The 17,362-nt window shown below is 40.7% G+C and overlaps 1 protein-coding gene across 8 annotated transcripts in view; it reads left to right on the forward strand.

Moving 5' to 3' along the window:
* Positions 1-17,362, forward strand: part of TENM2 (teneurin transmembrane protein 2) — a 963,219-nt gene that overhangs the window by 769,133 nt on the left and 176,724 nt on the right. For all 8 annotated transcript variants that reach the window (XM_038413789.2, XM_043490999.1, XM_043491001.1 and 5 more), the window contains one exon: positions 10,601-10,723. In XM_038413789.2, the coding sequence (XP_038269717.1) occupies positions 10,601-10,723 (123 nt within the window). The remainder of the gene's footprint in view (positions 1-10,600; positions 10,724-17,362) is intronic.

Below are 17,362 nucleotides of genomic sequence, written 5' to 3' on the forward strand. Positions count from 1 at the left end.
GTGAGGAGGATTGAAAGGGGAGCAGACTAAAATGGAAATTCAGTCTCATCGCAGTCAGAATAGCTGGCAGAGAACTAATAATGATACAGGTCGTGATTATTGTTCCAAGCTATCTTTTACTCTGCTTTCTTGTGAGGCTCCCGGGAATTTGAAGCCAGGTCTTCAGATCATTTTTTTTCTCCAAATGTAATTCCAAGTGTGTGTGAGCTTTTCAAGTATTTTTGAAGTAGAAAGACTGAAGTTGGACATAGAGGGGTAAATTTTCAAAGCATTGCATGGGAGATAGGCGCACAAATCCCATTACTGCTAATGGGATTTGTGGGCGTATCTTTCGAGCACTACTTTGAAAATTCATTCCATTCAGTTTGTTGCAGTTCAGGAGGAGAGAAATCAATGAGTTGGTTTGAAAAAAGTGTTTTGTTTTTATATTTTGTTTTGTTTTCCACTCTTAAATATAAGCACATCAAAAATCAAATGCCTTATTGCCTTGCTTCCATCTTCTTTTTTTCCTGCAGTAATAAATGTATCCAAAAAGAAATAATTAATAATTCTCAGCAGAAGCACCCTTTTTTCCCCCGCTGCTGATTATAATATTTCATTCTTTAACAGTACCCTTTTATTATCTGTATAATAGCAGCATACTAGGCACTTTGCAGAGGGGTTATAAAATAAGAGTGCTGTCCCAAACAGTTAAGAATCCAAGTGTGAATTAACATGTAAAGAGCCAGATAGCACCAGGGAAATACTGCCCTACATGGTGAGGAACCAACCTTCCCTGGCATTGTGCCTGGCATTTCCTCCCTACGGGAGGGGAGCACTATGCTCTTCTCTTTGAAAACAATAAGCTACACCATAGAGAAGATTGCAGAAGTATGGACAAGGCTCTGGCCCCATCTTTCTCATGCCCTTGACTTGTGCCCCAGGGAATGAAGACGTGACACTCATTGGTAACTGTATTTGTGAGCCAGCCCCTGTATTGGAAGGACAGTGGGTGACTTCTGGCATCCTTGTGTCCCCCTTGCACCATGCATATGGCCTAGAGGTAATTTAGACCTAAATAGGTGTGGGTTTCCATATTTCACAAAACATTTCTCTCAACATTCTCGTGTGGTAAATAAATATGATCTCTCTCTCTCTCTCTGGAAAGATTATACATAAAAAACTGTGTAGCTTGTAAGATGTTTAGTTACAGTACCATGTACCATGGTGATAGTACAGAATAAAAACATAGGTAAGTAGTATTCTGAACCTCATTCCACTAATAGGGATGTTGAGAAATCTCCTGATTTTACTCCCTGTAGCATTGCGGTAACATCTTTGGATTCAATGGAGTTCTCCAGTTTTACACCACTGCAAATAGGAACTGAATATGGCTCTAGGAGGTTAAATGACTTGGCCAATGATGCATGATACAATATAAAAAATACAAAAAAGTTGCATGTACTGATAATGCTTCAAATAAAAACACCAAATGTATGTTTAATTTAAATGTATTAAAGCAGTTAGTACATGTTAAATAACTTACCAATCTTATGAAAAGCATATTATCGAGATTTAACAACTGTGAAAAAGAGAATCATCTATTAGTTGTGAAAACAAGCATAGTTAATAAGCATTTATCTTATTTACATATTACAATGGTCATATTAAATCTAGATTAAATGATAGATTTAGGAAATCATACTTTAAACTGCCCTGTAAGGAACAATCCTGCACTGGCATATGAAAGACTAGGTGACATAATAGGTCTGTTCCAGTCTTTGACTTCTCTGATGCTGTGAAAGTGCCATTCAGATGGTTCACATGAGCAAGTTCGGTAGAGTTCTTAATCACCTAACCCTGAAGCCTAATTGCATAGCTTCCCTAAACAATTGGCATTTCACAAGTAAAAGAATATGCCTAATACAACTATTTGATTGCTGTGTCTAAAATGTGTCTCTTTAGAAAGTGTAAACTGTGTTAGTTGTGTCGATGAAGTCTGCTAGCAGGTTTTTTTAAAAAAAAATACTTATTCACTTCTCCCACAACCATAATTGACCCTACTCTTCTATTAAACACATAGAGTAAGTGTTTATACGCGAGTGAGAACAAATTTCAGCACTGGATGGAGGAACTTGCAATAAGTGGGATCTGGTATACTGCATTCCCAGCCTGTAAAAATGTCCTAATGCTGAGACACAAGGGCATCCAAGAACCCAACTGCCTATGGAAAATGATCTGTGGTATTAAGGACCTATGGATTTGCTGGGAAGGGTCTGTTCAAGCATTTCTCAAGGCATCAGGAGTGGTGAATGGGCAGGAGACTGTGTTGATGCCTCAGAGCACATCTAGGGGTTAAGACTCTAGAGAAGGCATCCAGACTGGTGAATGGAACTGAAGAGTGTGTTTTTGCGGCAAGGCACTGGGGCAGGTGAAAGCAGCAAGGAGAGCAGACATTATAAACAAAAATGGCCTGGGTTTGGGGGATAGGCTAGATTCACTGGGTGCCCCAACAAAACCGTAATGACAGCCCTGACAGCTTTATCTTATTCATGTCAGGCATCACACCTAGCAGAATAGTTTTTCCCTCTGTTTGTATGACACAAATAAGTGCAAAAAGGGACACAAACACACATGCAGTGTGCTCCTGAACCTGTTCCCTATTATTACTGCAGTTTAGCTGTAAATAAGAAAAGAAGTACTTGTGGCACCTTAGAGACTAACAAATTTATTTGAGCATAAGCTTTCGTGAGCTACAGCTCACTTCATCGGATGCATTTGGTGGAAAATACAGTGGGGAGATAGATATACACACACAGAGAACGTGAAACAATGGGTTTTATCATACACGCTGTAAGGAGAGTGATCACTTAAGATGAGCTATTACCAGCGGGAAGGAGGGGGGGAAAGGAAGAAAACTTTTTGTGGTGATAATCAAGATGGGCCATTTCCAGCAGTTAACAAGAACGTCTGAGGAACACTAGGGGGTGGGGTGGGGGGAGAAATGATATGGGGAAATAGTATTACTTTATGTAATGACTCATCCACTCCCAGGAGAGATTGAAGTGTTCTCCAACTGGTTTCTGTTGCGTGGTGTGTGGTTGCTGGTGAGTAACCACACAACACGCAACAGAACCACTAACCTAGGAACCTATCCTTGCAACAAAGCCCATTGCCAACTCTGTCCACATATCTATTCAGGGGACACCATCATAGGGCCTAATCACATCAGCCACACTATCAGAGGCTCATTCACCTACGCATCTACCAATGTGATATATGCCATCATGTGCCAGCAATGCCCCTCTGCCATGTACATTGGTCAAACTGGAGTCTCTATGTAAAAGAATAAATGGACACAAATCAGATGTCAAGAATTATAACATTCAAAAACCAGTCAGAGAACACTTCAATCTCTCCGGTCACTCGATTACAGACCTGAGAGTAGCTATCCTTCAACAAAAAACCTTCAAAAACAGACCCCAACGAGAGACTGCTGAATTGGAATTAATTTGCAAACTGGATGCAATTAACTTAGGCTTGAATAGAGACTGGGAATGGATGAGTCATTACATAAAGTAATACTATTTCCCCATGTTATTTCTCCCCCCACCCTACCCCCTAGTGTTCCTCAGACGTTCTTGTTAACTGCTGGAAATGGCCCACCTTGATTATCACCACAAAAAGTTTTCCTCCTTTCCCCCCCTCCTTCCTGCAGGAAATAACTCATCTTAAGTGATCACTCTTCTTACAGTAAAAAGAAAAGGAGTACTTGTGGCACCTTAGAGACTAACAAATTTATTAGAGCATAAGCTTTCGTGAGCTACAGCTCACTTCATCGGATGCATGTATCCGATGAATGTAATGCATCCGATGAAGTGAGCTGTAGCTCACGAAAGCTTATGCTCTAATAAATTTGTTAGTCTCTAAGGTGCCACAAGTACTCCTTTTCTTTTTGCGAATACAGACTAACACGGCTGCTACTCTGAAACCTCTTCTTACAGTGTGTATGATAAAACCCATTGTTTCATGTTCTCTGTGTGTGTATATAAATCTCCCCACTGTATTTTCCACCAAATGCATCTGATGAAGTGAGCTGTAGCTCACGAAAGCTTATGCTCAAATAAATTTGTTAGTCTCTAAGGTGCCACAAGTACTCCTTTTCTTTTTTGCGAATACAGACTAACACGGCTGCTACTCTGAAACTAGCTGTAAATAGTGCTCATTAGTCTGTGGTATCTTGAAAAGACCCTGATGAAATCTAATTCTCTGTTAACAAACTATTTTATTGTGATACTCTATGAAGAATAACAGGGAATCTTACCCCAAGAATCTGAAAGAAGAACAGAGATATTTTATCTGGCATTGTAGTACAGGGGATATGCAGTATCCTCTCGTTACAAAAAAAAGAAAAGAACACAGCTATTGCTTATCCTAGAAATTTTTGCCATGTGCTAGGTAAATATATATATAGAGAGAGAGAGATTTTAATGACAGAGTACTAATTTCTCCATTTGGTTATATTGGAGTAATCCCTTTGTTTTAAGTGGGTTATACTGATGTAACTGAGGGAGAAGAATTTGGATCATAGATTCCAAACTTCCTTAGGCTGATTCTCATTTACACTGCCAAAGGGGTATAAAGAGACCTTAGTGTAACTAAGAATCATGGCCTCTCCGTTCAGCATCTGACTTTGAGACAGTTGCCTCCTCTGTCATTTAACAAGAGAAGTCAAATATTCTGCTCTTCCTCCAGTTACATATTGACACTGCTGATCCTTAAAAAATCCTCTGCTCCTCATTGCCCTCTCTGTAAACACAGCTGAGGGCTGACTGCCATGTGTACACAAGCCAAAGACAATGTCACTCTCCATATAACTTCTAATACTTATTGATTGGCTTTTGTTGGGTTTATTCCGTTGCCACCCATTGTGTGTGAGAAAATGTTTAGTCATGCCCCACAAGGCTGCAGTGCCCTGTACACAAAGGACACAGTATCTGCTTCCAGAGCTGCCACTGGCTTACTGAACCTAATGCCTCTCTGGGCTTTTGCTCAGAGTCTGTTAGCTGTGCATCACTGTTACCAGTCTTGTTCTTGCTTTCTTTTTTGTTAGCTTTTTTCATGAGCATTCGTGTGGCCATTTATATTATTTTAAAGTTTGGGGGTGGAATCTATTCATCCATTGAGGTGTTTAGAAGGCAAGCATCATTGTAGTATTTGAGCACCTTAATGCTCATCTCTCTTTAAATGAACGGAAGCCCTGGCTAGACTCAAGCATAATGGTGTCAGGCACTTGTACAAATTTTCTCCATATGGTTCCTTCATTGAGCCTCTCTCTTGACCTTATGAACTCTTGCTATTCCAGTCTTGGGCCTCTCTTGAGGCGAGAGTGACAATCGTGATGAATTGTACATCCATTTTGTAATGCAGGCAAGTAATCCCTTGGGACTAGGCCTACCACACTCATTTCATTTGTGACTTTTGTCAGACTTGAACCTGTTTCTCCAGAGAGAAAATGCTGAAACACTAATGCACTGTGTCTTCTAGCCTTCCAGCAACTGGGCACTAATGAGCAATGTGAGTTCAACAAGTTTGTGACATACATAGGTTTATGTTGCTGTAATTAAGAATATCTGCAGTTAAGAATCATGTTTCTAAGCTTAGTAATTGTCATTTAATAGGAATTGAATTTAGATTCAGTTTTTTACAAAATCATTGTGTCTGGATTCGGTTATCATGGTTTTTTTAGCTATCAGGATGTTTATTTGTTAGGACAAAAATATAAAACTTCCTTCTGTTCATACGAGTGTTTCCATGAGTTGAGGCAATACACAGATCAGGTAAAAGTTCAAAATAGAGAAATTTCCGTTAGCGTATGTACTCCAGAATTATATGCTACTATATGGCTTATTAGAAGTCTTTTCCTTCCCTAGGGCAGTGGCATTCAGGGGAGTCCTTGGCAGTTTGGTTTTTGTCACAGGAAAACTCAATAGGCCTTATTTTGAACTCATGCTGGTGTTGGGAGTAATTTCACTAAAGTCAAAGTTAAATTGGTACGAGGTCAGAAGTGAAGCCCACAGTATTTCTGCTCTCCTACGTGAGAATAACCCACAGTGGACAATGGGTCTATGGTATTTATTCTGTAATTCTTTTCTTGATATAAATTTGATGGACCAGCTTCTGCTCTCAGTCACACTGGAGTGAATCTGGAATAATGTCATAGAACTTACTAGCATTAGCTAGATTTAAACTGACGCAGCTCAGAGCAGAATTTGACCTGGAGTTTCTAAAAAGTTACCCCACCTTGGGATGTAGTTATGCTTGACCACTGTTGGCAAGTGGAATGATCTAATAAATTTGCCTATGTAAAACTTAAGAATTCTGGTTGATTTTATGAAGTTGCTGTATTATTGAATTCCTCAGTGTATGATGAACCAGCCATTTGCAGACAAGGCTGGTGTCTCGCAGATCTGAGCTAGGGAGCTGTGATGGCAGCAACAAAGAGTCCTTACCCAGAATAAGCTTCCATTAGGCACCCAAGAACAATGGGGTGAGTGCAGTCTAAAGGCAACTAGTTCTAACCAGGTTGTCTGCAGGCGGTGAGGTTGGAGCAGTGGAAAATACCCAGCAGAAAAGAAGAAACAAGGTATTAGAACAGGTTTTTAAAAACACAGCCTCTGTAAGATTCAGGAGAACACCATGGTACATGCACTCTGAGCTGAGGAACCTTCTGACTGCCAGACTTGAACAAGCTAAAGGCAGCTTGGTGCATGAACATGAAGAGAGTCCATGACTGGAAGAGAAGGCTTAGCCGAGTAGTAAAGTCCAGGATAGAGCACCTAGGACCCTGAAAAGACACTGACCAAATCCCAAAGGATGCACAAGAGGAGTGAGGAAACTGAGGCAGGGATCTGCATGAAGGTTTTGTTTTTCCGTAGAACTGTATATCTCTTGTGGTATCTAAAATTAAACTGTTGTTGGTTTAGAAATTCCTCTGCAAAGACTGTCTCACTTGCTTCAGCTGTCAAATGTCCCTGAAGGGCTAAACTGTAACCGAGAGTGGAGCTCTGGGGAAAGTGTGCTTAAGTGACTGGGGTGTATTGGGAGATCAGCACTGGTCCTAGGTGATCATGGGGTCCCACTCCCGGTCCCACTGTCTGGAAGTAGTACTAGACGGAGAGTCTGTGCCTGGGAAGTGTGCCCAAGAGGCCAGAGCTAGAGGCTGTGGTTGGAGCCTCCCCATGTCCAAAGGGGTCCACCTAAGATTGCCAACTTTCTAATTGTATAAAACCGAACACCTGAGGCCCTGTCCCTCGCTCACTACATTCCCGCACCCTCACTCACTCTCACTGAGCTGGGGCAGAGGCTTGGAGTACAGGAGGGGATGAGGGCTCTGGCTGGGGGTGTGGTCTCTGGGGTGGGGCTGGAAATTTGAGGAGTTTGAGGTGCAGGAGGGGGCTCCAGGTTCGGGGGGGGGGCTTAGGGCTGGGGCAGGGAGTTGGGGCACGGGCTTACCTCAGGAGGCTCCCAGTCAACGTTGTATGGAGGCTAACACAGACTGCCTGCCTGCATGTCCTGACACCGTGTTACGCGCACCCCAGAAGCGGCCAACAGCAAGTCCAGTGCTAGTAGGTGCCGGGGAGGGCAGGAGGCTCCGCATGCTGCTCTTGCCTGCAGGCACCGCCCCCCCAGCCTAGGAGCCAGATTTGCTGGCTACTTCTGGGGCACAGCGCAGTGCCGGGACTGGTAGGGACTAGCCTGCCTTAGCACTGCAGCAGCACCAATTGGGCCTTTAGTGGCCCAGTCGGTGGTGCTGACCAGAGCCGCCAGAGTCCCTTTTCAACCGGGTGTTCCAGTAGAAAACTGGACACCTGGTCACCGTAGGTCCAACACAGCTGACTGGTGAGCATCCACAAGGGGTAGCTCCACCTGGACTGTGGCAAAAAGTAACAGCATGTCAGTGGTGAGGAAGATTAAGCCCCAGCACCAGTTTTCTCAGATAAAGTTTTTAAAGAACCAAAGTAGACCACAGGAGAAGTATAGGCACTCATTGGGCCAAATTTCACTGCTGGTGTAAGTGTGCACAACTTCTGAATATATCCCACTTTTTCTAATTACAAATGTATTCCTTTGCTGCAGGCATTCTTGTCTGATTAACAGTACAAAAGGTTAATCATATAAATTTACCATCTCAGGTTCTTTATAAGCTTGAGAGAATAGGCAGCTTCTTTCTGTCACTACTCAGCTGCTTCTCACAGCTGCAATGTACAATACCAAAGTGTAGCTTTTCTCCCAGACCCATAATATAACCAAATTCCCATACTGTATTCTTAGCAGAAGATGAACATGTCTCCTGTTTACAAACAGGCTTACTTTTCTTAGTGGAGGTCCATCATAGATGTAAGTGCTAGATAGATGGGACATGCAGAAGATTGTCATCTGTCTCTACAGGGGCCTATGGTAGACATGCAAATCCCAGCCCAGTTAGCAGTGATTTATAATTGCTCCTTCCTAATATGCATCTATGATTAAAGCACAGAGCAGCGGAGTTTATTATTGAAATCGTGGCACACTTGGAAGCAGATGGATCAGGGTTTGTCTTAACACCACGTTAATAAGATCTCTTTTAATTCTTTGTTTGAATTTACCTGGTAGTTATAAATTAGCAAATATAATTCTCTTGGAAAGACTAACCACTAGTTACGTTTTCCTTATCTCTTTCTTGTAAAAAAAATAATGCTTCTTACGTGAAGCAATAGACTTTCATCTCTTAAAGTAAATGACCTATATTTAAGGTAACAATTGCAAGAGAAAATTAGGTACAATTTTGAACAGAAACAGCTTTCTGAGTGTTACTTCAGCATAGATACTATGAGTCTGATGATCCCCTATCTAGGTTATTCCCACTACAGGCTCTTAAATTCTTTGAAGTTTCACTCATTCTTTGTGTGGATTGATCCATCCAGACCAGTGAAAGTGTGTTGAGCCCTGAAACCTGCACATCACTACCAGAGGCAAGGATCATCCGTACAAAGGTCCTGTGCTTCCTCGTTACTGCCAGGTCCTCTGAAAGCAGAGGTCCTCTGAAAGCAGCAGTGTAGCTTTCATGCTCACAGCTCAGAAGGGGGGAGCCCACCTAAATTAATGATCACTTGGTCATTATTAGCTGACACCAGTCTGGCCCATGTGCTTAGTGAAAAGATGGTGCCATGGAGAGCAGCTGCTCCCCTGCCTCTGGCCTGCTTCCCTGAACACTATGGAGACCAAACCCTGCAGAGCACTTTCAGAGGGTTTCCAAGCGGTTGAGAAGCAAAGGAAAGCATGCTGCAGAGCCTGCAGCTCCATTCCATAGCCACCTAGTTGGGACCATTGGGTTTTTTATCCTTCTGTATGGGGGCATGTGTTGTTCAAAATTTTTATTTTTAATCTTAATTTGGAACAGTCATGCCTATATTGATACTGTACATTCAGAGATAATAACTGAATGAGCCATTTTCTATGTATTACTAATTACCTTTCTTGTGATCATTTTTTGTCTTACCCATCCCTATGTCAAATCTGGGAGCATATTGTTATGCTGGCTCTCAAGTGCTGGAGATGTGTTTTATTGGACACTGTCTATCTGTTTGTGACCATTTTAATTCTGTGGTGGATGCTTGTAATTTGGTGCATTGTCACTGAGACCTGACGTGGCAGAATTGAGCTATTAAAAGGACCATAACTAAAGTTGGTGTGTGCCCTGCAAAATAATGGTGAGCCCCTCCCGCCTCTGTGCCATAGCTAGTGGAAAGCATTCTCCTTGATGCTGTGTACGTTCTTTTAAGTGGCATCAGTGATGATCATGGACAGACAAATAAATAAAATTCGCTTTGGGCACTTCAAACACAGCAGGAAACAAAATGAGCCACCGGGCTCTTATATGATGAAAGTATGGAAATTTATGCAAGTAACTTACACTTATGCAAGGGGAAGACGTGTATATAAATCTCTAGTGCAGCACCTGAAGGATGCACCCCAAGTCCTTGCCAAACAGACAAGACCAACATTTAATAGAGGAACAAAAAAGTATTTTCAAGTTTGTAATCTGATAACACAGTCAAGAGCAAAATCAAAATAAAAGCTGCTGGTGTCAGTTTAAATATATGAAAATAAACACTAAATAATCCAGTGAGGAAATTCTGTTTGGGGTCAATTATGCTTTAGTATATTTTAGACCTAATATAAGTTTATACTTCAAGAAGGTATCACACTTCGTATTAAAAAAGCCATCTCTTTTTAACTTACTCTTTTAAGAAATTTGTATAATTTGGGGAATATTGAGAAAGAAAGAGGTTGCTCCCAGTGTCTAAAATTGCTAGTCTGTATGTTTTTGTTTGTCCAGAGATGGATGATATGTTTTCCCATCAAGTTTTGTTATTTACTGTCCACGGTAAATGAACAAATATAAACCAAGTCAATGTGAGCCTGCTGCTTTTTTTAACACATTAATTTGACCCTGGTACAAGCTGTTTTTACAACGTCGTCTTGAAGTGGTTTAATTGAAAATGGCTGCTGCCCCTCCCATTGACTTTTTAATTTATGTATTGTATAGTTATTTTTCATTATTTTGTGTCTCCTGCAGCAATGCATCTGCTCGGACTAAACTGGCAGTTACAGCCAGCAGATGGACACACCTTTAACAATGGGATAAGAACTGGATTGTCAGGGACTGATGATGTAGCAACCATGCCATCTGGAGGCAAAGGTGAGGTTACAACTGCATCTTTTGCACTCTACGGTCTTGGAAACTCAAGCCATACTTTTCTCACGGTGCTGTTTATAATAAATGTACTTCAGGAAGAGGTATGCAAAAATATTTATTTATGACCTCTACATTCTGCTGCAGTAATCCTATACTGCACTGGCTCTTTGTCTGGGTATAACCATCGGAATTCCTTCTCTACCTATAGTAATTCACAAAAACCTTTAGACCCTGGACTCCAAGATACTAAATTAAAGAGAATACTACCAAACATCCCAGGAAAAAGAAAAGGCTAGACACCGCATCAAATAAAAAATAGACTGTACTGTCTGCAAGGAAGGGGAGAGTGCTTTGGCCCCTGCTGGGATCACATTTTACAATCTTGTCCTGATTTAGGCAAAGCTCTTATTGAAGTTACTGGGAATGCTGCCCGAGTAAGGACAGCAGAATTTGACTCCCTAGTGAATAAGCTTCCCTATTAGTATTAGTAAAGGGCAGTAGAGGAGATCAGTGAAGCAGTCATGCTCTATATTATTCCAGGGAGAAAATAGAGACAATGGATGATGATAAGAGGGGGTGGAGTAGCAGACAATAAGGAAGAATGCAGCATGAGAACAGCACATTGTATAGTTAAGAGAGTAACAAATTCAAGAGAGCATATTTCACGTACTGGCTTGTAATAACCTTCGTTCAGAAACGAAAAACATATGTCTTTCTGTATGACTGAGTGCAAAACTTCCTTTTGCTCTATTTTTATACCCCTCTTTTTATTGATTATTATAGTGATGTTATTAGTAATAATCAACACTGATCATTGTTTCAAAACATTTCACAGTTAGCTCTCAGATTGTCTTGTGAAGCAAGAAGGTCAAATGAGCAAACTGAGACACTGAGAGGAGGAATGACTTGTGCAAAGTTACAATATTAGTCAGAGGAAATGTTTTGGATACAGAACAGAACTGTGTGGGTCCTCTGACCTGTAAGTTATGGTGTTGGAATGTAAGCTATCACTGATCACTCCGGAGGTGAATGACATTGCAATGGGGGGTGCCCAGTGCTCAAATAGAGTAATAGAGTAGGAAGTATAGAAAAGCTGGATCTGAAGTTAATGCCTGGGACTGGGAAGCAGGAGAGCTGAGTCCAATTCTCAACTGTTCCATATTCCTGTGGTGAATCCTTAGGCATGCCTTTGTGCCGCAGTTTCCCCATATGTTAAACAGTGGTATTACTATTTACCTCACAAGGGTGTTGTGAAGGTGGACTTATTATGGTGGCAAAACACTGTTAGTTCTTCAGATGACTTTCAGAGTTGCTGAGCACCTTCAGCGCCTGCAGACTTAATCTAAAGTTATAGTGCTAAGCACTTCTAAAAATTAAGTACGATGCAGAATTATCATATTATATCACTGTTACCTTTTGTCCAGTGTGTACATGAGTGAGAGCCCCTATGTTACTAAATAGAAACATGAAGATCTTGTTGCTTTTACACGTTTTACTAAATTGACTTAAATGCTAATAAAACCTTTGAAAAACAACACATTTAGGTAAGTATCCTTCCACCATTAAATATAATGAATGGCAAAATGTCTGAATGTAATGAATGACAGAAAAGCAGACCCTGATAGTAGAGAGGGTGTAAGAGGTTTTCTCCCCACTCCCTTCATTTATATAATTTAAAGTTAATATTACTAGGCCAGCACTTTTTAGGAAAGCCTCTGGCAGCTTTTCACATAACAGCCATTTCAGGTCTGCTCTTCCTGGGTGTGCAGAGTGACCTTTTATAATTGACATGGCTCAGGATGAAGCCAGTCTTTTTAAAACATTGGTCTTAAGAAAGGTCTAAAGAAACCTTTAACCCTTCATATGAAAACAGCCACTTACATGCAAGCTGTGTCATCACAGCGGGCAGGCCATTTAAAGGCAGTGCCACTTGTGGCAGTTGACGGGGGGAGAAGTTGCAGGGAGGGGAAAAACAAGCAGATATTTCTGACTGATCTGCCTATCTCTTATCCCTGGGCTAAGTTCTGCTCTGAGTTTCACCAGTGTAAATTCAGAGTAACATAAATGATTTCACTAGTGTACACTGGCATAACTGAGAGCAGGAACTAGCCTTTTGATAATAAAATCATAATTCTTTATATTTATACACTGTAGCTCAATGGAGGCTGGTGATGTCTAAACATGAGTCAGAGCTAGGTTACACCATCATGTAAAGATCAAGCTATAGCTAAACAAAAATAGGGCATGCTTACTGTTGCCTTGGGGTCCCAAAGCTCATTTAAAAACTGGGGGATTTGAGGAGGAGAGCAAAGGGAAACTTTATTCCTTCATGCAGGTAGCAATGCAGGTTCTCTCCATAATACTGAAGTGAGCACTGCGTGATCTGACCATCTAACTCATTTGCCTGCCTACCATATTGCCAGGTAGAAGTGAAGTGTGTGGGTTACAGATCTTGTCCTCAAGCCATACCCTGCAATCAGCAACAAGTACAAGCCATGGATGCACCTGCTTAAAGAATCAGTAAACTGCACCCACTCCACAGTGAATGCCCTTTGCCAGGAATCCTGCTGTGAATGGCAAGCATCTGTTTGCAGAAGCTGAGGATCTGCCCTGTAGTGTTTTTGTATACAAAAAGAGTCTACACATATTTCAAGGGAATAAAAAAACTGATAATGGACAGATATCATTTAGCAGAGTAAAAAGAACTGGAATAATGGGATGAAACTAATATAGGGGAAATATTGGCTGAGTATCAGGAAAAGCTTCCTGAAACTAAGGTCTCTTAACCCTGTAGAACTGTCTCATAAGGAAATTGGTGGAAACTTGGGACAATTAAAACTTAGACCGGGCAAACAATAATCACTGTACATTAGGGAATAAACCTGCCATGGCAGAGCAATAGATTAAATGACCTAACAGAGCCTTTCCATTTCTGGATTCTCTGAATCTATGCCACAATGTGTCTTCAGTTTTAAAAATACTTTGGATGCTAGACACACATCTCCATAAAATGGGTGACCTGCCATGTCCTTCATAACTGACAGAATATACTGTGTGAAAATCAACCTTAATCATCCCTCTCTAAACAGGTGATGTTTTATATAAACAAACTCCTTTGTCTGAGATTTAGAAAACCTTTCATTCTTTTATGACCTCATAATACATCTTCCCTAGTGTTACCACAATATTTTCTGTTTTATGTTATGAAAATTTACTGATAAATGACAGTGCTTTGATTTATAATTCTAAATGTAATTATTATTGATTGTATTATGTCATAATATTCCATTGTACTCTGCACCATACAAACACATACTAAGAGACAATCTCTGCCCCAGAGATCTTACAATCTAATAGTCATGGTAGACAAAGATTTGATCCCTCATAGGCTCATTCAAACAGACAGTCAATATATAAGGGCAATAAATTAAGTAACCACCTCCATTTTCCCTAAATTATACTGTATTTAATCATTTACTTTGATGTTTTAGTCAAGATACACCGTGTTTTGCCATGCAGGTTAATGTTATTAGGAGGCTACTGGGTAAATATACTGTAGGAGCAAATTAAAATGCAAGCAAGCAAAAATGCTGTAATTTGAATGCCATACAGGATTGCATACCTGGTCTTCATAAATGCTCACATGCTGTGTTCCATCTTTGGAGGTGGATTGGGAAGGCAATGTAACCTGTATGATTTGATGTCTTAGTGGAAACAAAGCATTTGATTAAAATAAGAGACAACAGAATGTATAGGAGGTATTTTGTTTTATGTTGTTTTGTTAGTGGCCGCAGCAGCAGTTTGTATAATTAAAGTCTGTCTTGGTTACCTGTGTTATACCAACCAGAATGAAAGATGCATGTGGTGCTGCAAAAATTACTCACAGCATAATGTGTATTTTTTCTTGATTAAACATGCTGAACTCATAAATCTTAATTACATCTGCAGTGAAATGGTTTGCTAATAGTTCTGAAAAGAATGAGTCTTAACATACTATATCCACCAGAGCTTAGAGATGTGTTTAGATTTTTAAATGAAGAAGGGGGTTAGTGGGGTGCCTATACTACCTAAACTCTTAGAGCCAAATTGTGCTTTGCCCCTGCCAAACCCTTCGGAGCAGCCCTGGGCAGAGATTCTCCTTCCAGAGTTCCCTTCCAAACTAGTCCATGATCTCAGTTCCCTTCCCCCACAATGATATAGGCATGGGTGGTTAACTCACAAACTCCAAGGATCAGTCAGTCCTGGGGGCCCTGTCCCTGCTCTTGGCACTTTGACAGTGTGGCTCTAGACTCTTGCCATCCCCAGGAATCTGAACAAGCCATGTCCCATCCTCCATGCAGCTACCCAGACTCATGGAAGTCCAAGGATATATGGTGCCTGCTGCAGAGGTGGCTGTGTCACTCATCTACCTAAGCAGAGGCAGATCCACACACAAGGGTTTCCTCCATGTGTGGAATTAGGAGATGTGACCCAGTTCCTCTTGCAATACAGCTGCCTATAGGTTGCAAAACTACAGGTAATACTGAGCTTGGAAACGTTGCCTCCTCTTCACTTCACAAAACAAGACTCGATATTACAGGAGCTTCCTTCCTGTCACTGGAGTTCAGCTTGTGTCATATCAGCCTCTCCAGGCTAAACCCATATTTCCTAAAGTAAATGTATTTTATTTCATTTGAAAAATATAGAATTTTCAGATGGATTTTGTGACAGTGTTTCATTTAATATTAGGAAGCTCTTTGGGGTACAGTTTGTATGGAAGATGCTATAAAGTTGCATTGCATTAATCTTTCCATTGAAAAGGCTTCTACAGAAATGTATCTTTCTAAATAAAATAAAAACTATCTTTTTCTCCTTTCAAAATAGCTAGAAGGCCCAGCCATTTGATGGACAAAAGGCCAGCTATGTTTTAGGATGAAGATGTTACTCAAACCAGCTTCACTCTTACATTCATGCCTTTCAGCAAAACCCTCAGTACAATGCATCTTTAACTCGGGCAGTGTCATTCTCACAAAACATTGCAGTGCTAAATAAAGCAATCACACAAATTTAAATAACAACAAACAGGAATGGAATAGGGAAACTAAATGATAAGAATAGGAAGGAAATATGTGTTTGCAGCTGAAATTTGGTAAGAGATGGAGAGATACAAGAAGACTGTTCCAAATTGAAGAAGTTGCAAAGGAGAAGGCGCTCTCACCGACAATGGTGGTAAGAACATAGAGTGGCCATACGGGCTAAGACCAAAAGTCCATCTAGCCCAATATCCTGTTTTCCAATAGTGGCCAATGCCAGGTGCCCCAGGTCATCATCAGGTAATGCATTCCCTGTCACCCATTCCCAGCTTCTGGCAAACTGGGATAGCCATTGATGGGCCTATCCTCCAAGAACTTATCTAGTTCTTTTTTGAACCCTGTTATAGTCTTGACCTTCACAACATCCTCTGGCAAAGAGTTCCACAGGCTGACTGTGCGTTGTGTCAAAAATGGTATTTAATGCAGATCCATAGCCACCAGGTTAACAAGGTAGATCATTATGGATCCTCTAGAACTGTTGGGCTGTCAAATTAGTGATACGTGTTTCCCAATTATTACAAAACCAAGAATTTACAGGGTCTCCATTAATAAAGTCAACAATTACTATCCTACAGCCTCATAGTTATTTCCTATTTAAGCATAGGACATTATATATAAATGACATTAATTGACATTAACCTGATTACATTCTTAGAGATACAAAGGATTGAATTGACAAGTTTTGTAAACTACCAACTTGAAGTGGTCCCCCCAGTTCAAGGGTGAGGGTGCATTGATGGAATGATGTGGAGAAGCTTGCTCTGCCACTGCCGTGTTGTTGTGGTGTTTGGATAAACAGAGACTGTTCGGAACTGTCAAATTGGCATCTCCAGTAAGCACTAGAGCAGACTTTAAAAAATGCACGTAGCAAAATAGTAATTTAACTGGGTAAATGATACACGTTTAAAAATGAATAAGTGTTATTTGGTGGCTAACAAGCTTATATATACAGGTACTTAAATACATGTTTGACTGAGAGGTTGGAATAGCTCCCCTGGGTTAGAAGAAGGAATATACATTTAAAACTTTCTTTTATAAAGGTTTATGAAAAAAGGAAAATCACAGTAAAAATGTTTAAATAACCATGAGAGATTGAGATAAGCAAGCAAGCTTTGAGACAGCCCCTCAGAGCATTGTTAATTCACACCAGGATTTATTTGTTCACAGTGGCATGAGTCCATCAGGTTGGCCTTACTTCTCAGTTTCCTCTCAGTTTATGTAACATCCAGAACTTTACTTAAATGCAGTTGATGGTCTTTAAATATGATCTGCAGTGGTCCATCGAGATAGAGAAGAGTCTAAAAATAGAGAGAAGGCGAGAGTGAGTCAGAGGGAAGGATACACGCTCACTACATTATGAGGTGAAGAGGACCAAAAGGAACTGCACTATGAAAAAGTTATAAAGTTTACTTAGAAATTCTCTAGAGGATGTGGAAGAGACAGAGCTTTTAAGTGGGGCCAATAGTGCAAAATGTGTTACTGTGAATATAAAAGTTGCAAGGGGGGGGCAGAGTACAGCACTTTTAGTCCTAAAAATAAGGAAAACCCGATGAAGCCTCAGCCAGCCACC

The sequence above is a fragment of the Dermochelys coriacea genome, chromosome 8 (genome assembly GCF_009764565.3).
Source record: "Dermochelys coriacea isolate rDerCor1 chromosome 8, rDerCor1.pri.v4, whole genome shotgun sequence".
In the NCBI taxonomy this organism is placed as follows: Eukaryota; Metazoa; Chordata; order Testudines; family Dermochelyidae; genus Dermochelys; species Dermochelys coriacea.